The 23,075-nt window shown below is 40.6% G+C and overlaps 1 protein-coding gene across 14 annotated transcripts in view; it reads left to right on the top strand.

Annotated features, from left to right (window-relative positions):
• Window positions 1-23,075, top strand: part of MAGI1 (membrane associated guanylate kinase, WW and PDZ domain containing 1) — a 671,552-nt gene that overhangs the window by 432,224 nt on the left and 216,253 nt on the right. For all 14 annotated transcript variants that reach the window (XM_034658615.1, XM_034658619.1, XM_034658612.1 and 11 more), the window contains exon 2: window positions 1,491-1,607. In XM_034658615.1, coding sequence (XP_034514506.1) covers window positions 1,491-1,607 — 117 coding nt within the window. The remainder of the gene's footprint in view (window positions 1-1,490; window positions 1,608-23,075) is intronic.

Raw genomic sequence — 23,075 nt, 5'->3', positions numbered from 1 at the left:
TTTATTCTTTTTGACCACAGGGAAGTTATCATGTGAAGACATGAATTTTGTGGCTCACATAGATACTGCATTGCTACATTGTTTCTCTGAGGCTAGAAATGCTCTTACCTAATTTTTATCTTGTCTAAAAATGGAAGGATGATTTTAGCCTTGTTATTTTTAGCTGTCACTGAACCATCTTTCTCCATTAAGAATAAATGTTAGCTAAGTTGATCTATAAGCTCTGTGTTGATGCTGTGTTTGTAATTTAAAAAGAACATTTGGTACCTTCTCCTTTCTGTGACATATTTTTGTAACAGTAATATTTTTAGCTATTGTTTTGTTTTCTTAATGTAGAGAATTACAAAGAAATACACAGACCCACCTAGGTAACTATTGCTTATACAACAGTAATAAAAAGGCAGTATATCTAGTCTTTGGAAATCAACACAGAATCATAAGATCTATATATTTCTATCTGTCTCTAGAATGAAGAGGGACATCTTCTCCCTTATTTCCCAAGCTCATGTCCTTCTGCCCAAAAGAAACTGTAGTTTTTTGTTTATTTGTTTATTTTATAAAGATTTTATTTTTATTTATTTATCTGAGGGGGAGAGAGAGAGAATGTGTGTGTTAGCTAGAGAAGGCACAAGCTGGGGAAGAGGCAGAGGGAAGGAGAAGCAGGCTTCCCGCTGAGCAGGGAGCCAGATGTGGGGCTCTGTCCCAGGACCCTTGGATCCTGACCTGAGCTGAAGGCAGACACTTAACCTCCTGAGTCACCCAGGCACCCCAGGAAACTGTTTTTAAAACTTTGTGATGATTGCTTGTAGCAAACAGGGTCTCTCCTTTTCTTTATTCCTTTTTGCACAAAAGGGATCAGTCGGCACTACTCTGCATGTTTTCCTTTGACACCAACACGTGCGCATCTTGCTTTCTTGAAGTAGTTACTCTATGAATGAACTGTGCTTTACTTAATTGGTCCTTCGTGGCTTTTCCCAGGTTTTTTGTTTTTCTCTTTATTTATTTGCTGTTATAAAAATGCGGCAATAAACAATACTGAAAATGTTGTAGACTTTTGCAAGTATATTCATAGGGTACATTTCTGCCAATTGGATCCCTGGTCAAAGAACATTGTATAATTGGTCAGCTATTGCTCCATTGTTCTCTTTAAGGTTTCAGCCATTTACTCTGTCTTTAATAGTGTCTGCAAGTGTCTAAGGCACATATTTTAAATGTAATAGCCTAGTTTAAATTCTTTGTTATTTGAGTCTTCTAGTATTATGTGAAATGGGACCCCCGAATTAATGCTGTTTCAATGCTGTTTTATCTTTATTACATCCTTGCTTGGTTTTGCCCCTGCAGAGGAAAATCTGAAGTCAGTCCTCCTAATCGCTGAGGTTGGCTGGCTAGAATGGCTTGAGGTGGTATTCCCACGCACAGCTCTCCAGCAGCTCAGTCTCTAGGAAGCCCTGTTGGTGATGTGTTCTCTCTCTTTTGTATATTGCCTACAGGAGGAAAGCTGAACAAGGACCTGCGACATTTTCTCAATCAGCGATTCCAGAAAGGGTCTCCTGATCATGAGCTGCAGCAGACCATAAGGGATAACCTTTACCGCCATGCTGTGCCTTGTAAGTAGCCTGTTTACGGCAACTTACTCCTGGGTGGGTGTGTGGAAAGTTGGTGGAGCCAGAAGAGCTCACCAGCTGGTTCTGGAACACTGGTTGCCTTGCTCACATAGTGACTCCCTACGTCCAGGGAGTCATGGGTGACCCTGGGACATAGAGCATAGAGCATAGCGTAAGGTGAATTACTTGGTTTTCAGGTTCTGGCTCTGCCACATACTTGCTTATAATGCCAGGTAAATTAGTTGCCCTTTGTAAGGGCCAGTTTTCACATCAGTAGAAAGGACTTCTGAGTCATACTAATTCAATAGGACTGTTAGGAGGAGTCCATGGGATAAGACACATTAAGTGCATTTTGCAAAGTACGGTCATGGTGTAAGTCTCCTTCACTGTTATTAATGGGGCGGACCAGGCCAGAGGCTTTCAGATTGACCTCTGCAGAGATCAGTGAGTTCCTCATGGCTCCTCAGCACAGTGAATGCCTCAGTGGACTCTCTCTTCGTCCCCAGTGAGACCTGATTCATAGATCTGGATTTCATGATTTTCTTTGAAGAAATGGTTTCCACCAGTTAAAAACTCAAATCCCACAAACGCATTAGATCAGACCAAATCTGAGAAAGCAAGACATGGAACACAGGGACTATGAAAGCAAGGTTTTTATGTTGAGGGAAGGAAGGGAAGAAAGAAAGGGAAGGAAGAAGGGGAGGGAAGTCAGTCTCTGGGGCAGATGGAGTTGTAGGGCAGTGTTACCAGGTCCTACCAACCAGCATTACTGTACAGCTAACTTGAAGGTAGGAGTCCTGGGGAGACTTACAAGGATTTCATTTGATTTAAAATTAGGAAGAAAGAATGGTTTCGGTTTTAGTACTTGGAATTTTTCTTTTCTATTATTGCCCGGTCCTTCAAAGCTTGAAATTTTATTTTTATAGCAATAACATTTTTTAACCAGCAAAAACGGTAGGAATCACTTGAGGTTGAAGGTACCCTGCTTATTGCTGTGATTTGTTTGCTAAAATGGTTTTCTTTCTTTCTTTCTTTCTTTCTTTCTTTCTTTCTTTCTTTCTTTCTTTTCTTTTCTTTTCTTTTCTTTTCTTTTCTTTTCTCTCTTTTCTTTTCTTTTCTTTTCTTTTCTTTTCTTTTCTTTTCTTTTCTTTTCTTTTCTTTTCTTTTCTTTCTTCTCTCTTTCAATAGTAGTTTGCAAGGGATATCCTGGAGTCCTAATGTTTCCTGATACTAGTGCCAAACAATAAACAACTTAACGTAAACCAACATAGATCTGCAGGGACTTGGATGATAAGTCTAGACTGGGACCTTTAAAGATCAGGTTCTAGAACAGCCCTCTGCTCTTCATTTTACTTATTGATAAAACCAAGGCTCCAAATGGAAAAGAGGTTGAGTGTAAGGAACTTGGGTCAATGCCCCAGGCTTGTCTCTTTCTGCTGAGTGACAGAGCTACATTTGAAAGAGAAAATGTGGTGATAATGCATTAATGTGAATCTCTGGGCCTCAGTTCTATTAGTCTTCCAGCATGGAAATTGAACGCTGTAAACTTATATCCTACTAATCATTCTTTACATTTGGATTAATAGTAATTCCTAATGTTAATCGCATGGGTTATGAAGGGATCATTCTTTTTATGGATCAAGAAACCAAGGCACGAATGTAAGCCAATAAAAGACAAGGTTGAAGGGGACCAGGACTTGTGGTCTCCTGAGTGAGTCCACCATTGTCCTGACTCTGATCTACTGACCAGTTTTACCCTCGGAATGACTCTTTGAGGTTGGGATTTTTAATACCCAGTTTACAGATGAGGAAACAGAGTCATGGGGAACTCAAGTCACTGATAAGTGTCAGATCTCGGTCTCACCATCCAGGGCTGCTTCCATAGCTGAGCCATAGCTGCTCTGATGTTCTGGGATGGCAGGTTGAATATAGTTTTGCAGAATTCGGTACTTGCAGAATCATGAGTGTTCTCTGTGTAATTTTTCCCCTACTTAGATTCCAATTTAAGAAATGGGGAATGAAGCAAATGAGCACACCATTTCTTGACGCATCTGTGGTGTTACTATGGTTACGTTTTGGCATGCTTTCCCATTTATTTTTTCCACTGATTTATAGGACCTGACTGTGAGCTAAATGGCTTGATTTTAAGCTTACGACTATATAGGAATTGGGGCAAAAATGACCTCAGTCTTTTAAAAACAGTGGAAAGTCATGTTTTGTCTTTGCGTATATATAGCCCCTGGTATTAATGTTTCATGTCTATAAAACCCACGTGTCAGGAATTGGGAAGGTAGAAATGGTCTTTCTACTGAAAGAGAAAACAAGTAACATTTCATTTTACATTTCCTTCATAAAATGGGAAGGAAATTCAGAAGAGGTCTGTTTCTGGGTCTGGCCCAGCATCTGTACCTTTGAACATGAGTAGACCGGGGCTGACTTGGGATTCCGTTATAGGCTTGGAGAACTCAAGCCACATTTGTGTTTATTTTGATACTTTGGTCCATGTGATTGGTAAAGCAGAACTCTCTACCAACCTGTTGTGCCAACGGATTAGGGAGCCGTTCATTTGGAGACTACATCCTCCTGATGATGTTGTAACGGTGCCACAGGGAAACAAGTGCATGTAATCTGCATCTTCCAGAACTTCCTGCTGCTGATATTTTAGTGACGTTCACTATTTTGAGAAGGGATGACCTCATGAACAGGTGCTTGCGAGTTGGGGTAGACAGCATTTCTTTTTTTTTTCCTTTTAAATATTTTATTTATTTAATTGACAGAAAGAGAGAGGCAGGCAGAGGGAGAAGCAGGCTCCCTGCTCGGAGCCGGATGCAGGGCTTGATCCCAGGACCCTGGGAGTCATGACCTAAGTCTAAAGCAGACGCTTATCCGACTGAGCCACCCAGGTACCCCTGGCTAGATGTCTTTTTTTATATATTTTAGAAGGTTCACTTGTCACTAGAAATAATAAATAAAGCCCCTTCGTTCTCAAGTTCTTTTTAGTGTCATCATAGCACCACGATAGATTTTACCACTTAAGATCCCATTTTATCCTAATTCCTTGGCAAAGACGGTGCAGGTAATAGCATCCCTATTTTCCAGGTAAGGAAATGGAGCAGCAAATGAGACTTCCTCAAAATCCTACCACTCCTAAATGCCACATTACTCACTTCTCACCCAGTGCTATTTTAATTTTTCTTATTTTTAACAGCTTTATTGAGATACGATTCACACACCATACAATCCACCCGTTTAAAGTGTTCGTCCAGTGCTATTTTCGCTATGGTTCTTATTATGCTTTACTCCCCCTTTGTCTTTATTCACAAACTTTTCTTATTTCCACAGTGTGAAAAAGGTCATCGTAGTTGAAATTTAATTTTATTTACCGTTGAAAATCACCACCCAAAAAAAAAAATAAATAAAATAAAAAACCCAAACCAGAATTACGACAGAAAAAAGAACTGGATTGCAGAGTGAGTCAGAAACCCTGGTTTGAAAGTCTGAGAGCTTTTCTCTCGCTGTGTGGTCTGCTGCACGTCATGGAACCTCTCTGAGTTTCATTTACTCTTTAATAAAATGGAAATAGAAACACCCACTTCAAGCATTGTCTCACCAAATGTCAACAGCGTCCCTAAGAGATGGGTCTATTAGAGGAAACAGAAGCTCAGAGAGGTTAACAACTTGCCAAAGGTCACCCAGGTTAACAAGTATCTCGGTTAGGGTTCAACCACTTCTGACTCCCGTGCCGGGCATCATGAATAGTGATGTGAATAGGGCAGTTTCACATGGACCACTGAGAGGGGAAGATGCAGAAAAAAACTTTCTCCTTGCTGAATGTTATAGTGTTACTATGTAAAATCATGGCGTTTTATGGCAATGTGGGCTATGTAAGGCAGCATAGCTTAGAAATAAGTATCTTGTCTGATTTTCAAGTAATTTACTGATAGGAGCAATAGAATTTTCATAGTTCTTTAATGGTGATTCAGCTTTTAATACATCATTCAAGATTCTCTTGGGATATGTCGGGTTATCTTATTGTTCATTAACGAGTCTCTGCTTAATATACGTGTGGAAAACCACCTTTAAATAAATGGATTTGAAATCCAGGTGAATGTCATCTGCGTTGCTCACTTCTCTCATACCTTAGAACCATCTGGATGATAGTCTTGTCTCCTGCTCCTCAGATTCCCCTACGTGGCCAGCCCCCCTTCGATGCCTCAGTCATGCAAACGCTATCCATAACCCGGAGCACCCCTGATATCTTCTCGTGACCGGGTGCATACTGTTTCCTTCTCTTTCCTCCACCTTGCCATCTGACCAGCAAAGCAGACTTCTTTTATCTATTTTTTATTTTTTTAAAGATTTTATTTATTTGATACAGAGAGAGAGAGTGAGCAAGAGAGCAGAGGGAGAGGGAGAAGCAGGCTCCCTGCAGAGCAGGGAGCCTGATGAGGGGCTTGATCCCAGACTTGAGCTGAAGGCAAGTGCTAAACCGACTGAGCCACCCAGGTGCCCCACGCAGCCTTCTTTTAAACTTGAACCTGGATGCCACTTCCTCCAAAGTCTGGGTCTGTTACCCTCTTCACTGCTGCCCAAGCTACTGACCGTGACCCCCTTCCAGCACCCATTCCTGCTTGTAGTCCCTGCTGCGTGTCTGTCTGTCCTGTTAGAATCCGACTCTTCTGAAGTCCGGGACCTTATCTTTCTCAGTGACCAGCCCACACCTAGCTTAGTGTCTGGACCATAGAATAAATATTTGTTGAATGAATGAACAAATGAAGAGATGGATTAAGCTGTTCTTCGTTTTTCTTGTTTTATTTTTTTCTCTTGGTTACTTAATGTTTAGGAGAAACAGCAAAGCTGCTTTTGCCATGAAGCTTTCAGAATAAAAGGCAGCTCAGAGGCTTGAGCCCCGAGATGGCTGGTAAGGACTCCACTGATTACTTGGCTGGTAATCCAGACCCAGAGGAAAGAGTCAAGGCTCCTCTGCGCTTGGAGTTGGGTGCCCATTCTCAGCTCCTCCTAATTACAGTCTAGATAACAGCATACCTCCCGCATTGATAGCCTTCTGCCTTATGACTTCTTGTCCTGCCTGATGTGACAACATCTGAGATGCTTGCTTTGGAATGGCCGCTTTTCTCGTGAAGATAAATGTGTTACCTGACAGTTCTTGTCATTTACTATCCTGCTGCTGTCAAAACGAGATACAACTCATCCCATAGTACCGGTCCTTGGGAATGCTGAGCACCACCCCCTAATCTGTCTCCCTTTTCTGGGTGCCCTGGTAAGGAACTCATCTTTCTTTTCAAGCAAAGGTCATCCGAAAGAGAAAGGATAAGTCGGTTTTGTCCTGTATCTTAACACTTTGTGTGTGTGTGTGTGTGTTTAAAGATTTCTTTTTTTGAGAGCGAGAGAATGAGAGTATCAAGGGGAGGGGCAGAGGGACAGGGAGAGAGAAACTCAAGCAGATTCCCTGCTGAGCACAGAGCCTGAAGCAAGGCTCCATCCCAGGACCCTGAGATCAGGACCTGAGCCGAAATCGAGAGCTGGATGCTCAGCCAGCTGAGCCACGCAGGCGCCCCTGCACCTTAACACTCTGTTGATCGGGGCTCTCACTGATACTGAGACCATCGTATCCTGTGCAAGAGGCATTGATCAGTGACTTAAAGGAGTTTACAAAGGGATTAAAACTCTTTGATCTACAAGACATTTTAAATTTGGTGTGGTAAACATAGGTGACCCTGGTCTTTCTTTGTAGAGATGCCATATTCAAACAGGCACCTTAGCTTCTGCTAACAGTTGGCAACATTGTTACTTTGAATGTGACTGTGACCTCATGGACGCAAATTACCTTTGGTATTGTTTGAACCTGTGAGTGTCTCTTAAGCACAGCCATCTCCCGTACTTCTTGCCTGGAATCAAACCATTCTGCATTTGAAGCTGATGAGAGAAACTAGATCAATATATCAGCAAGAGGTCAGGACAAAGATCTGAGTGTTGGAAAATTCCTTCTGTCCTGGAATGTACATCTCTGTGTTCAGGTTGTGTTTGACACAAGTGGCAAGCTTCAGGTCATAATTCATGAACTAGGCAGTTCTAGAAGCCTCCCCAGGACTGATCAGATAAGAGTCAAGGGAAACTTTCTCACTGTGGTTATTGCCCTTATCCTATAATCAAAGTAAGTGCTGTCTCAAATAAAAAAGGTTTGTTTCAGCCTTTGCAAAGCCTGGCCTGTTGCAGAAATGTGGCTGGTACCCCCCATAGTAGCTCTCTGGTGTGTGGACTCCTGTTTCATACGAGGTGCCTGGCCTTGATGCTTGCATGTGTGTCCTTTCTCTCACGCTGGCCTCTTGGAGAACACACAGAATGTTATGGATCTGACCTCAAGCCCATTGGACTGGTAAACCCTGCCTCTTTTCTGTTCAATTGCAAAGGTTTGCTGCCTATAATACAGTCACTATCTGCCCTCATCCTTTTCCGTCAGTTGTCAGCTCTTTCCCTCCCCCTGCCCTTTACTCACTGGTACCATATTTTCCCATGTCTCCTCTGTTCTGCAGTCCGAGGACTCCTCCCACTCACTGACTACCCCGTAGTGCCTACACCTGACCTTTCCTTCCTTCTCCATCAAAACTTATTTGTTCCAGGGGTGCCTGGTTGGCTCAGTCGGTTGAGCATCTGGCTCTTGGTTTCAGGTCATGATCTCAGGGTCCTGAGATCCAGCCCCACGTCAGGGTCTGTGCTCAGTGGGGAGTCTGCTTGAGATTCTCTCTCTCCCTCTTCCTCTGCCCCTTCCCCTGCTCACGTGCACACTCTCTCTCTTTCTCTAAAATAATAAATAAATCTTAAAAAACAAAATGAAACAACTTATTTGTGCCTGGCTGGCTCAGTCAGTGGAGTGTATGACTCTTGATCTCATGAGTCATGAGAACTCATGTGACAACTCATGAGGTATGGTGAGTTCAAGCCCCTGTTCAGTATAGAACATACTTTAAAAAAATCAACTGCATGTAATAAAACTTAAAATTAATAATACTTATTTGTTCTACATTGATTAACTATTGGTTTGTCCTCAAGGAAGCCAAGAATTGGAATGAAGCAGTGAGTGGGTCATAGTGTGGTCTAGGGTTCTCCATCCTCCATTATTTGTATCTTTTAACAGGTGACTTTAACTGGTGCTGCTAGAAATAGCCCATGTAATGGGATGTCTGGCAACAAAGCAGGTTCATGGGTAGGGATGGATTCTTATGCTTTTGATGTGTTTTTATACTGTTTATAGTGGTTAACACTGTTCAATGCACAGGAAACACTTTAAACACAAGATTGTATCAAGGGAGTTTTCCCCTCTGCTGGCAGTATCACTTCTCATTTACAGTCCTGTTCCATCAAGTATTAGCTGGGATAGGATTTGTGTTTCACAACGTAACGCTATAGTCTAGGCAACAAGTGCTGTGCCAAATTAAAAAATAATGGGATTAGAAACAATACTTTTGTGTAGATCTAATTTGGAGTTAGACTCTGGGCTCAGATAACAATAAACAAATTTTCATCGACATGAATGTCTCTGGTGGGGTGTTGAAGGGTTGTGAAGGAAGTGGGTACGTTCTTTGTGACTCCAATAACACCTGCCTGATAAAAGTCAGGTGCACAGCACAGGTTTGCGCCAACCCAAAACGGAACACCCCTTCTCCTTCCTGGAGTGCCCCTCAAGGAGCGTTGAAGACACTAGTGTGGTGTCTCGTCTGCTTCTCCTCGTCACGGGAGAAGAGAGCTCTTCCGGCAGCAAGTTCATGAGAAGGACCTGGTCATGCATGGCATGGACAGTTCTCTTCTCCTTGGGCCAGAACATTCAGGTGGGAGGGGCTTTCAGGAATGGTGCCCTGGCTAAGCTGGCAGGCTCTACCACTAACCACGTCTGTTCACCCGGGCAGGTTACCCAGGCTTTCTGGAGCTCTCTTTTCTCACTGCCTTTTTTGATGTTAATGAGAAGTACCCGAGCATCCAGCAGTGAATATGGCACTTCACAGGTCCTCCCAGGGTCCTCTGTTCTGGACAGTCTTCTTTCTTCCATACCCCTTTCCTTCTCATTTCTAACATGACTTGTCCAGTCCAGCATTCTCCCTTTTTCCTTTGCAGGTTCTCATTAGGCATTGGGCCTTATTTATTTGATTATCTTTTTTATTATTTATTTATTTACTTTAAAGATTTTATGTATTTATTTCACAGACAAAGATCACAAGCAGGAGGAACCTGCAGAGGGTGAGGGAGAAGCAGGCTCCCCACCAGCAGGGAGCCCGATGTGGGACCCAAGCTGAAGGCAGATGCCCAACTGATGAGCCACTGAGGCGTCCCTGATTATCTTTTTAAATGATTGTGATAATTCCTGTGATTCTTTTCTGTGGGAAACAAGCTAAGTTTTCAAAAATGATTTTCCGGGGGCGCCTGGCTGGCTCAGTTGGTAGAGCATGCAACTCTTGCTCTTCGGATTGTAGATTCGAGCTCCACGTTGGGTGTAGAGATTACTTAAAAATAAAATCTTTAAAAAAAAAGATTTTTCCAACATTTGTTGAGTACAACCCAACACTGGGTGCGAGGCGAAAACCTAGTGAAGATTAATAATTGGATGATTTAGCCAATAATAGGCATGCTTGAAACAGCACATTCTCTGCATATTCCCAGCATCAGCTAATTCCCCAGTGTTCTTTTTCTTTGTATTTCTTATTATATGTTGTTAACCCTAATTGCCATTGTATATTTGCTGAGTGGATGGAATCATATTGGATATAAAAAGGAAAGAGAGACTACAAACTTAAAAGCTCCTTATACCAGACTTGATTTATATGTGTTGGTTAATATCCTCAAATAAACATGGCTTGACTGGTGTTCTTTCTTGTAAGGTTCTCGGGGGGTGTAGAAAAAAGGAAAGCCACAGGAGTTTAGATTTAAGTTTAATTAGAGTTGATATAATTGATAATCTTCTTATGAAAATGTGTTAGCCCAGACTCAATGCTTAATAATAACCTCTATCATTAATCTCGTGTTAGTATACATACCAGCCACTGTGCTCAGTGATTTATAAGTATTGTCTCTTTTAACCCTCTCCAAACCATGACGAGTTTGGTGTTTTTATCTTTGTATTATAAGTGTGGCAGTTGAGGTGTAGAGAGCTTAGTGACTCGAGTGTTGGAGGATGCATCGTTTAATAATGATGGAATCCAGATTCATTCCAGTTCCAACTGCTCCCAAGAGTCCAAGTTCTTGGTTTATTTCTCTGGTGCATCACCTTAAAAACCATATTTTGAATTAACCTACTGAATTCGAAAAAGAGTCTTCTCTTAATACCATATGGATTACTCCTTGGCTGAGTGTAGGATACTAATATGTCTATTTGGCAGACATGTTAATTTATTTAATTGCTTTATAATTCTGGCTGAGATTTTTCATCAAGATGTGTTGCAATTATAAAGCAATTTCCACGGCAATTTATGTAGGGACATGGAAGTTTTCACATTATTTTTACCATTTATTATTTTAAAAGAAGGTTTTATCAAATTTTAGCTTCCCAAGAATCATGAGTCAAGAGAATGAAGTACAATATATTTTTAAAGAAACCTCCTTGTAACAAATGTGTTCGTAAAAATATTTGCAAATAAATTTTCCAGCTTCTGTAATGGGTTATGTGCATTTATGCCAAAGTCCAATTAGGGATACTTAACCAGTTATGCTCTGTTGGGCTTACCTAAAGTCCATATGAAATGTGCTCCCCAAAATGATGACCTTAAATTTAAACAAGAAAATGTCATGTGTATTATTGCAACCGTAATATGAATAAACTAGACTTATTAACTGCTCATTGACATATTTTCCTCTTGCATTTAAAATTAATCAATTACACATCCCTATATTTAGGCAGTGCACTCTGATGTGTTTAGGGGTAAAGGGCCATGGTGAATGCATCTTAATCTCAAATGGCTACAAAACATTGTAAAGTGTTAAAAATATATTATGTGTGGGGAGAGAGGGAGAGAGAACAGATGACAAGCCAATAGGTTAAAACATTAATAATAGATGAGTCTGGGTAAAGGGTATACAGTGTTCTTTGTACTATTCTTATTCATGCAACTTTCTTTAAATTTGAAATAATTTCCAAATAAAGTATTTTAAAAATAGACCCATGCCAAAAAAAAAAAAAAAAAAGTTAAAAAGCAACCAATACAGTTTTGGGAAAAGGGGACTGATTATGTATGAGTGTTATGTTTTTGGTTTTTTTCCCCTTGTAAATGTCAGTGTTTTTAGCCTAGAATTGAAATTCCGTTAGTATTTTGTTAGACCTTGTGTATTAAAGTATACAGAGGCTAACCTGGAGGACATTGTGCTTATATTAAAACAAAAATTTAACACTTCTGGAATACCAAGTATATATTATCTGTTTTCATTATAGTTTCTCATTTAATCTTTATGGAACTCTTACAAAGGAAGTACTACTATTATTCTTCTTTATAGATTGTGGAGAGCTAGTGTGTGTATGTACCCATGGGGATGGATGGTGGTGGGAGTGGAGAGGGGCAGAGGCAGAGGGAGAGGGAGAGAGAGAATCTTAAGCAGGCTCCACACCCAGTACAGAGCCCTTCATGGGACTCTATCCTACAACCCTGGGATCATGACCTGAGCCAAAATCAAGAGCAACCCAATTGAGCCACCCAGGCACCCCAATTCTCCTTTAGATAAGAAAGTTGAGGCTTTGTAAGTTTAAGTGTCTTGCCTTCCATTTGTGAAAAGAGATGGGAACCCATCTCCATTACCCATCTCTGAAGGTGGGTAATAGAGTTCCCACTAGTAACCACCATATTTTCTTTGCTCAGACTACGTATGTTTAGATAAATATGCATATACTGAATGTATTTAGAAAAGACGGTAGGAAAATTATTTTAAATGGATTCTAAATATCTGCTAATGGGATTCTAGATCAATACAAAGGTATAATAAAATTATCGTGAACATATATCGAGCACTTGCCATATGCTAGGGATTATTCTTTCTTCAAAGTGAAGTAACTTGCTCAAGATGTCACAGCTAATAAGTGGTAAAGCTGTGCTGTGTTTTTCTAGAAGTTTTGCTCTTAACCAGTGGCTTACATTGCCTATTATTTATAGCACTACGGAATGTTTAAAAAAAATAAGAGGAAAAAGGATCAGTAATTAAGCATATTCCTTTTCTTGGTGGGGTAGAAAGGAATGTCTTTTTTTATTCCTTGTAAGATTATTACTTAGTCTTAGATTCCATCAAAGCCACCACATTATACAACTTCAGGGGGCACTGTTCGGTTTGTAATATATGTCAGTGGGGCCCTTATTAATGGTGGGCAGGACCCCGACTACATGGCTTTATGCACTGCCTGAGTACCAGTAGCAGATACTCAGCTAGACCTAAAGCCTGAAGGAGAGATCAAATTGCCATTCGTCTGGGAGGTACCTGTCTCAACCATGCTTTGCAAATATGGTGAAGTAATAGTGCCTTACTCCAGTGAGAAAATTATCCGCTGGATACCTTAATGCCTGAAGCCTAATCCAATCTAGTTACACCGTCTCTTCATTCTTAGTTCAGCTGATCAAAGGATGGAGACAGTATTAGAATTGGATCTAATTGGGTAGTCGCTATTATTTCTTTCATTTTCCCTTCCAGCAATTAGTTGATTCATCTTCTCAACCAACCAATCTCCACTCACTCCAGTTCTCTGTCCATTCAACAAACACGTATCGAATGCCATCACGAGCAGGTCACATTGTTGTGTTCAGCATGTAAGGGTAAACTGGTTACATTTCCTGCTCTGAGAGAGTTTATAGGTGTAGTTGGGAAGACAAGCAAGAGGCAGCTGTAATAGCGTAAGGTAAGTCCCTTGATTCGGTAAGCCCAGGGCGATATGACATAGAAGGATGGGCACCACTCTCAGTCTTGAGACCAATGAACTGGTGTGACAAGGAAGTGAAATAAACACCAGGGCAGAAGCAGAAGAAACAGTAGAGCATCTTCTTTCCCAGGGAGAATCGGGAAACATCTACCAGCGTGACTGTGGGCAAGTGACTCTGCTTAACAACTCAAAGCTTAACTCCTCATTTAAAAAGGAATCTGTTTATTAGGGACAGAATAGACATATTAACCATCCTAATCTCCCAGGCTCCCATCCGTGTCTCCCAAGATAATGTAGTCTTTTGGGCAGTGCTTGCTCCTTGGAACCTCTTAAGGATTGAGAGACCATTTATATTTTTTAGTCTCCTAAAATATGTAAAAACAACAACAACAAAAACCAATACTCCAGCAAAAGTTAGGACATGGTTTTAATGTTTGCATTTAATTAATGCTTTTAACATCCACACAGCAATGTGGTATAATTCTGCTATTCACTAATTGCAAGATGTATAAAACATTAACTCAAGGTACAGTAAGGACAGTATAGTCTGGTGATAGACCCCAAGTTTAAATATCTCTCTTTCCTTTTAGAGTATCTTTATAACTATAGGCATAACTTTATTTGAAGAGAACAAAAGTCTCGATTTGAGGCCCTTTATGGAGACATAGGTCAGATGATCTAGCCTCTTCTATTCCTTGGCGACTTTGATAGGTGTGGAATGCTATGGATGATGCCTTTGGATGAAGGCTGGGCTGTTTCAGATACAGCTTCCATTGCTTTTTAATGGAAGAAGTCTAAGCAGAGTCAGTGACATTATCCTAAGCAAGCAAGGCGGGTCCTAGCGGAACCCCAGTTTACCAGGGCACAGCCTTCTCGTTGTATTTCTCGTCAACTTCAGTCATTCAAAGGAAAACTCTTTATTCTTTGGACCATTTCTTCTGAGGTTGCCATATTTCCGCTTGGGGCTTCTCTCCCCTCATGACCTGCCTACAAGAAATGGAGCCTTATTATTGCCTTAAGTGTTTTGCATCGAAAAGTGAGTCGAAATTTCGTTATACTAGAAATAAAGTCAGTGTAGTTGTTATACTTATATGAATTTGACATTTTTCTCATTTCCCATCTCATAAGCTAAGATCATTACAAACAGATCTTATGGGATTGTTAGGAGTTAGTTTACACCATTAATTGATTTGAAGGGTGCACGTTTCTTCCTTCCACTGTTAAATGGTTTTGTAGTCTCAACTTCACTTAATTAGTGATTTGGGGGGAGGGAACACCACATCTTTGTCAGTGGAATTTTGAAAAAAATGTTGCCTATGCTGTAGATAAAATATTCTTTAAATGTATAATATGACTTGAAAATGAGACATCATATAAATCCACCTGAAATTCAGCCTAAAGTATGGCAGTGTTGCCTGGTGACTATTGCAAATGCTGGGAATCTTACGTGTTTTCCTCCCAGTGGATAGAAGCGTGTGGTTAATACAGGTTTGATTGAGTTTCCTGTTTGCTGCCCAATCTAGCCCCACCCCCACCCCATAGGCCACCTGTGGAGAGGTGAGCATCAGCCTCCAGCATTGTGCAGGAGTTAGGCTCTCTGTGCAAACCACCCGCAGTTTGGAGCCCTCTGGAGGGCTTTTGTACCTTCTCAGGTCACTGGAGATGTGTGGATCATTTACACACTGCAAAACAAACTGTCGGATAGAGCTAAAAGGTATGATATCTCTAAGGAATATTGAGTATTTGAAAAAAAATTACTTGTTGATTTCATACTTGCTGTTTTGTTCTAAATTTGTATTATATGCTGTAGGGGCCTGGCCTGGCATAGCACATAAACCTTGTCTCTCCCGCCCTCTGTTCTTTCTTTCCTTCCCTCCTTCCATTTCCTTTCCCCTCCCTCTTTCTTTTCTTTCCTTCCACCACAAACAGATCCATTTCTTCCCCTTGTTGCAGACTCTGAAAGTATGGCATGACAGTTTTAACAGTTACTGGAGACAGGCATATTTGGGTTATATCAGAGACCTTTTTAAAGAAAAAAATTAAGGGGCACCTGGGTGGCTCAGTAGGTTAAGTATCCAACTCTTGATTTCAGCTCAGGTCATGATCTCAGGGTTGTGAGATCAAGCCCTGCATCAAGCTCCAGGCTGGGAACCTGCTGGGATTCTCTCTCTCCCTCTCCTTCTGCTCCTCCCCCCACTCTAAAAAATACAATACAATACAGGGGCGCCTGGGTGGCACAGCGGTTAAGCGTCTGCCTTCGGCTCAGGGCGTGATCCCGGCGTTATGGGATCGAGCCCCACATCAGGCTCCTCCGCTATGAGCCTGCTTCTTCCTCTCCCACTCCCCCAGCTTGTGTTCCCTCTCTCGCTGGCTGTCTCTATCTCTGTCAAATAAATAAATAAATCTTTAAAAAAAAAAATACAATACAATACAATACAATAATTAAGCACAAAATACGTAAAATGTGATGTAAACTTTAAGTGCATAGCTTGATGATTTTTTACAGAAACACACACACGTGCACCCACATGTACACACACACGCATGCGTCCATGTAACCATTGCCTAGAGCAATATATAGAGGACACCGAGCATTGCACCAGGCTCCCTCCTGATGCTTCCCAGTGAATGCTTGTTCTCCCTCCCAGAGGTAACTGTAATTCTGACTCACCACCGTAGATTAATTTTACCTATTCTTAAACATTATGTAAATGGAATCATACAATATGTATTCTTTTGTTCTTATTCTTTTTGCTCACATTCCTTCTGTGAGACTCATCCATATTGCTTGCATGTAGCAGCACTTCAATTTTTTCTTTTTATTGCCGTGTAGTCTTGCCTTGTGTGAATATACCGTGATCTGTTTATCCATTCTTCCGCTGATTTGAATTGTCTCCAGTTTTTAGCTACTGCTGGGAACGTTCTTGTACAAGTGGACATATGTACTCCATTCCCACCTAGGAGCAGGATTGCTGGATCAGGATGGGGGCATATGCCGAGCTGCAACAGATATTGCCAAATAGTTGCCAAAGTGCGTGTATCAATTTGCGTTCCACCTGTGTGAGGGTTCCAATTGCTCCTCAGCCTCACCAATATTTGCTATTGTTCGTCTTCTTGATGTTTCCCTTGTCCTTGTGGATGCCCATGGGTATCTCACTGTGATTCTGATTCGCATTTTCCTGATGTAGAATGATACTGAGCACCTTTTCAAATGCATGTTGTCTATTTGGATATCCTCTTTTGTGAAGTTCCTACTCAAGTCGTTTCCCATTTTTCTTTTTAATTCGGTTGTCTTTTTGTCTTTTTCTTAGAAAGAGCTGGGTTTTAAAATGCGACTCTGCTGCTTGTTAGCTGTGCTTGGATAGGTTGCCTGACCTTTCTGAGTTTCATCTCTAGGATGGAGCCAGTAATACCTCTTTACAGGTTGTGGTGAGCACGACAAGAGGAAGGGTCTGTTATTCACTAAGCATAGTTCCAAGCACAAAGAAGGCATGAATGAGTAGTATCTAACCTGGGGGGAGGGGGAATCAAAGCTCATTATCATATGAATAGCCCATTGAGATATTCTAATATTTGTTTTCCTTCACTTTCCCTGTGTCCTTTTCTCTTTTTTATACTTGTAGTACAAAAGGAAAAACAGTGGCCATGCGTATAATACACAGTAGTCCAAAGTGACTCATCCCTTACGAAGGAACACTAGAGGTCATATCTATTCTCCTAAGATTTTGTCCTTGCATCTAGGACAAATGGGAACCGGAAGACAGTTTCTGAAAAGGTGGGAATAAGATAAAATGTAGACGTAGGACCCAATGAAAGAAATCTACCTGCCCTGGGTAGTGGTGGGGAGCATGTCTTTTATTTCTTCTTCCTCTCTTCTCAGTTAACTTCTCAGAGACTTAGTTTCCCCATTTGCAAAATAGGGATCTCAAACCTCCCTCACAAGGTTGTTGTGAAGCCAAGCCCAGTCTCAGTCTCGTGGAAGCCCTTCACGTATGGGGGGTGCTGGGATGCGTCTTGGTCATAGCGTTAGTGCTGGTGGTGATGGCAGTGTGCTGGGGAGGATCTCAAAGACACTGAACATAGCATTCTGTTTACAGAGATGTCACCAGTCCTACTGAAAAGCTTGCTTGGGGGCAGAGGCAGTAGCCGTTTCAGGGAGTAGTGTGACCTGCAGCAAGAAAAAGAAAGTCAGAAAGGAGCAAAGAATGTTCTGCTCTGGGAGAACCAGTGTAGGATGTCCATTTGCACACTGGATTCCTGTATGCTGGGCATGAACTGGACATCCCAAGCCATTGTACAATGTTTTCCATCACTGTGATTGAATAGATCTCTGAAATACATGGAAATGGGGATGGAGAATAAATCATAGTGTCACAGGCAGTTCCTGAAACTTGCCCTAAGCATCCATAATGGCATTGTGCAGAACCTGGCTTTCCAGGGAATCGCCCAGAGAGGTAGCCTCCTTCAGTTCGTAGGGCACTGAGAGGCACCGTGTTTTGGTTGCCGTGTAAACGCAGGCTTGGGGTATAGACAGAACCGGGTTTGACTCCTTGTCCGTGCATTCTGTGGCTTCATGATCTTGATAAGTTAGTTCCCTGAGGTTTCCTGATTTATAAAATCGGAACATTAATATCACCCCCATAGAATTGTGGTAAGAGGTAAGTGACATAATACATAAGTAACACCAAGGGAGCCCTGCAATAGTAGGTGTTCCAACAGCAGAAGTATATCCATGTGTCTGATGAGTAGAGATGCACACTGTGTCTCTTTCCATGACAACTATAGTGAGCAGAATGCATGACACAGAGGAGGAAAAAGGCTTCCGTTCAGTGTAACCATCCTGTTACACAGTAGGGCTCGCTAGCTCTCATCTCTGTGTCATGGGTAAAAATGGGCTTTATTGCAGTTTGGGCTCTAATTCTGCCACCAAAATACTTGATATTTATTAGAGCCATTACAATTCAGATATGTCTGCCATGTAACTAACCCACCATCTAGGCCAAGTTGGACAATTTATAATTTACTAACAAGGCACCCTGATGGGCACATTCAAATGGTAAGTGCATAGTGTAGCCTTTATTTATTCTTTCCTCTGCGTTAACTGGGATATGCCGAAAGCCCTCCAACATGCTCTGAAGGTAGGACAGGCACCCTAGAGAGGGTTTAGTTGGCCTGCAAGTTTTCCCTTACTGCCAGTTTTGGGGCTACCCATCACTAAGTCTTTGTAAACCTGCAAGAAGATGAGCCCTCCCTATGGTGGTACATGGCCCCCAGAAAGCACCATTGCCTTTCACATCACATACCCTGGCAAGCATCACATCTGTATTTCATGCCTCCTTTGTTTATTCATTGTGACAGATTTACTCGGCAGCTTATTTGGCTGGTATATGAGTGTAGTGAAAAGTTCTATCATGCACACGGTGAATATACTGTTGGGAGTCCTCATTTGCGTCCCGCAGCCAGTGAAAGTCACAGACGAAAAGATGATCCGGTAGGTTCAGTGTAGGCCGCACAGTTTTCAGAACAGAGGGATGTGGTCTTGAAAAACAGATCATTTGTAGAGAGATCGAGTCATACAAATTTAAAGAGTCAATTTTGACAACATCCCTTGTGCAGTAAAAGTTGGAAGTTCCTGGAACTTTCATCTTTGATAGTACCACGAAAGACAGTTTTTCTCTCGTTAGCTCTCTTAAATTGCATATTTGCATTGCATAAGCCATTTTCAGGAGCGACCGCTGGAAGCTTGTTTTTTTTTTTTCATTTTCTCGGAAAACCTGTAAGAAAGCTCATTTAGGTCCTCTCCGAGAAGACGGCCATCTTTCACACCCTGAAGAGAAGTGGTGCTAGAAAAGTGACCCTGTAAGAATGTTCCACGTGGGCTGTATTTCCATTTCTCCTTGCAACTTACAGTCAAAGGAATTCTGTTCACTCCCCATCTGCTTTTTGGTTCCCCGACAAAAGCCAGAGAATTGTTAGTGGAGTTGTTTCTTCATAAAGGAGAGACTTCCTCACACTGTCATGGCAATTCAAATAAAAATTCAGCTGGAGAATAGCATCTCAAGCTGGTTTTTTGTTTTTTTGTTTTTTTTAAGGTAGAAGTCAAAGGTTATTATAAGGAAAATACCCAAAGAGATTTATATACCCAAAAAGAAGCGATTTATCATTCGTCTCTGACATATGCAAGTCGTCATATTCCCTAAGCCACAAAGAAACATCAGCAGTAGGAACTGTAATCTCGTTCTCCTGTTATATGTTGATCTTACATTCAGGCCCCTTGGTTAATTTCAAAAGCATCAAATATATGGAGGCACTTTTGTTTTCCTTCCTAACCAACAATATTTTCTTTAATAACCAAAACCCTTTTGTTATTTCTTAAATAATCTTTATAAACTAATGTCAGTGTCACTAGACATCAATTTCCGGGCAGTACTTTGATGCAGAGTCTAACCGATGCCCCTTAAAATGGTATCATTTGAAGGGTCTTTTGCATTTTTATCATTGTCTCCTGTGGTCATATAATAATATTATTTCTTGATTCTTAGACAAGTATAAATATGAATCTAAATATGTATCTGCGTTTGGGTGTTGTTGAATATAGATATACGTATTTAATATGGTAGGGTTTTTTTTTTTCCTGAAAAGCTGTTAATTCAAAGATATACCTTATAATTGATGATAACTTAGAGCTAAGAACATTTTGGTATTATAAGAATTACAAGGCTATTTCTATTTGTTACTTCTGCTTTAACTTTATATTTTAAGTCCAGCATTTAGGAGACTATAGTTCCAGGGCACCTGGGTGGCTCATTCAGTTAAGAGTTAAGTGACCGAACTCTTGACTTCAGCTCAGGTCACGATCTCAGGATCCTAAGATCAAGAGATTCTCTGTTTCCCTCCCTCTCCTTCTGCCTCTCCCTCCCGTCCCTCCCCTCTCTCTCTTCTCTTAAAAAAATTTTAAAAAAGGACTATAATTCCTTAAGGGTTTAGCCTACAATTAGGATTAGCGGCTGTTAGGTGATAGTACTGCCTCCCTCTTACCCACTCTCCATGCTTCAGTGAACCAGACAGAAAATTTAATACAAGTCTCCAGTGAATACCTGAATTTTTTTCATGCCAAATAATTGTCAAATTAATTTTTCTGTTATGTAAGCAATACATATAAATCATTTGTTAAGAACGAAAGCATCACAATGAATTTCATTGTTCTCTTTAACCATCCCGTCCTCATGCTGTTTTCTTTTGTCTACCCCAAAGGTAACCATAGATTATCATTTACAAATATTCCTCTGAGGGTGCCTGGGTGGCTCAGTTGGTTAAGTGTCTGCCTTCGGCTCAGGTCATAATCTCAGGGTCCTGGGATTGAGTCCCACATCAGGCTCCTTGCTCAGCGGAGAGCCTGCTTCTCTCTCTGCCTGAGACTCCTTCTGCTTGTGCTCTCTCTCTCTCTGACAAATAAATCTTTAAAAAAAATATTCCTCTGAGATCTTTTGCTAATCATTCATAAATATGTATGTACCGTAGAAAATGCATAGTACGTAGTAGAGAGAGAAGATCTGTTTAGATTATCATGATGGGTGCCACACTCTTTTTGAAGACTTGGTAAAATCTGTCCATAAAATATCCGGAGCTGGGACATATTTTTTTCTTCATAGGACCTATGAAAAGGAGGGAGGAGATAATCCTTTATCTTCAGTTCATTTTAGTTTTAATCATTGCTGTATTCAGGATTCCTACTACTTCTTCGGGTAGTGTCCATTAATTTATTATCCTAGAAAATGATTCATTCTTTCTAGATTTTTTAATTAACTGGTATAAAGCTATACATGGTATTCTCTTATGCAGGAAAATAAATCTCTTGTGTATTTGTAATGCCTCCTTTTTTGTTCTAAAGTTGAGTATCTGTGATTTTTCCTCCAGAGGGTCATATTTGCCAGAGGCTTTTCTTCTTTTTCTTTTCTTTTCTTTTCTTTTCTTTTCTTTTCTTTTCTTTTCTTTTCTTTTCTTTTCTTTCTCTTTTTCTTTCGAGAGAGCACAAGCAGGGGGCAGGGGTGCAGAGAGAGGGGGAGAGAGGAAATCGTAAGCAGGCTTCATGCCCAGCGTGGAGCCCAACTTGGGGCCCCATCTCACAACCCTGAAATCACAACCCGAGCCAAAACCAAGAGCTTTTCTATTTTATTAGTCCTTTCACTGAAACAGTCTCTTATTTGATTTTTTTTTCTTTATTGCCGGCACGTACCGATCTATATCTTTATCTTAATTTCATTATTCCCTCTTTCTACATTTTAAAAACAACTTTATAGTAATATAATTCACATTTTTTAAGAGTACACTGTTTTTTAGTGTATTTACAAGTTTGTACAACTGTCATCACAACCTAATTTTAGACCGTCTTTATCTCTCCTAAAGGAATCCTGTGCCCTTGAACAGTCATGCCTCATTTTGTGTAAACTTCCATAGCCCTAGGTAGCTAGTAATTTACTTCCTGTCTGTAAATGTGTCTGTCTTGGTCATTTCACATCAGTAGAAACATGCAGTATGCAGCATGTTGTGTGTGGCTTCTTTAACTTAGCATAATGCTTTCAAGGTACATTCATGTTATAGTGGTTTTAATACTTGATTCCTTTTTATTGCCAAATAGTATTCTGCTGCATGAATATACCACATTTGTTGATTCATTTGTTACTTGATGGACGTATAGGTTATTTCTAGCCTTTTGCCTAGTATGAATAACACTTTGAGGAATGTTCAGGTGCAAGTTTTTGTGTAGACGTACCTTTTCAGTTCTCTTGGCTATACACCTAGGACTGCCAAGTCCTCACTAGTCCTTGGCTTTTTAATGATAGCTGTCCTAGTGAATATCATTGTGGTTTGATTTGGATTTCACAAATGAGTCATGGTGGTGTAATTCTTCTCAAATGGAGACCACACCTATCTTTGGAGAAATGTCTCTTCAAGTCTTTTGCCCATTTTTCATTAGGTTATTTGTGGTTTTTATTGTGAGTTGTAGGGGCTCTTTTTATATTCTAGATATAAGCCTTTATCAGTTGCATGATTCACAAATATTCTCTCCCATTTTTGTGGATTATCATTTCACTTTATTGGTTAGTATTGTTTTCAACACAAAATTTTTTTGACTTTGATACAGTGTAAGTTATCAATTCTTCTGTTGCTTGCACTTTCAGGGTCATTGTCTAACTCAAGGTCATTTCTATGCTTTCTTCTAAGAGTTTTGTAGTTTTAGATTTTAAATTTAGGTCTATGATTGATTTTGAGTTAATTTTTGTGCGTGGTATCAGGTAGCTTTCCAACCTAGTTCTTTTTTATGTGGATAATTGTCCCAGCACCATTCGTTGAATTTTCTACCTTTCTCCTAGTTTTAGCTTATTTCATATTTTTTCTATAGCTTCGTGAGTAGAAAGCATAATTCACCTATTTTCTGTCTCTCTTATTCCCTAATAAATGCATTGAAGGTTATAATTTTCTTCTGTGTAGGAATTTGGGTACATACCACAGATTTTATTATTATTATTGCTAATTTTTGCCTTCTTTTTCTATTAATTTCAATTTTT

This window comes from Ailuropoda melanoleuca, chromosome 4, assembly GCF_002007445.2.
Source record: "Ailuropoda melanoleuca isolate Jingjing chromosome 4, ASM200744v2, whole genome shotgun sequence".
Taxonomy (NCBI): Eukaryota; Metazoa; Chordata; class Mammalia; order Carnivora; family Ursidae; genus Ailuropoda; species Ailuropoda melanoleuca.
The sequence above is the reverse complement of the archived record's forward strand: the minus strand, read 5'-3'. Positions and strand labels throughout refer to the sequence as shown.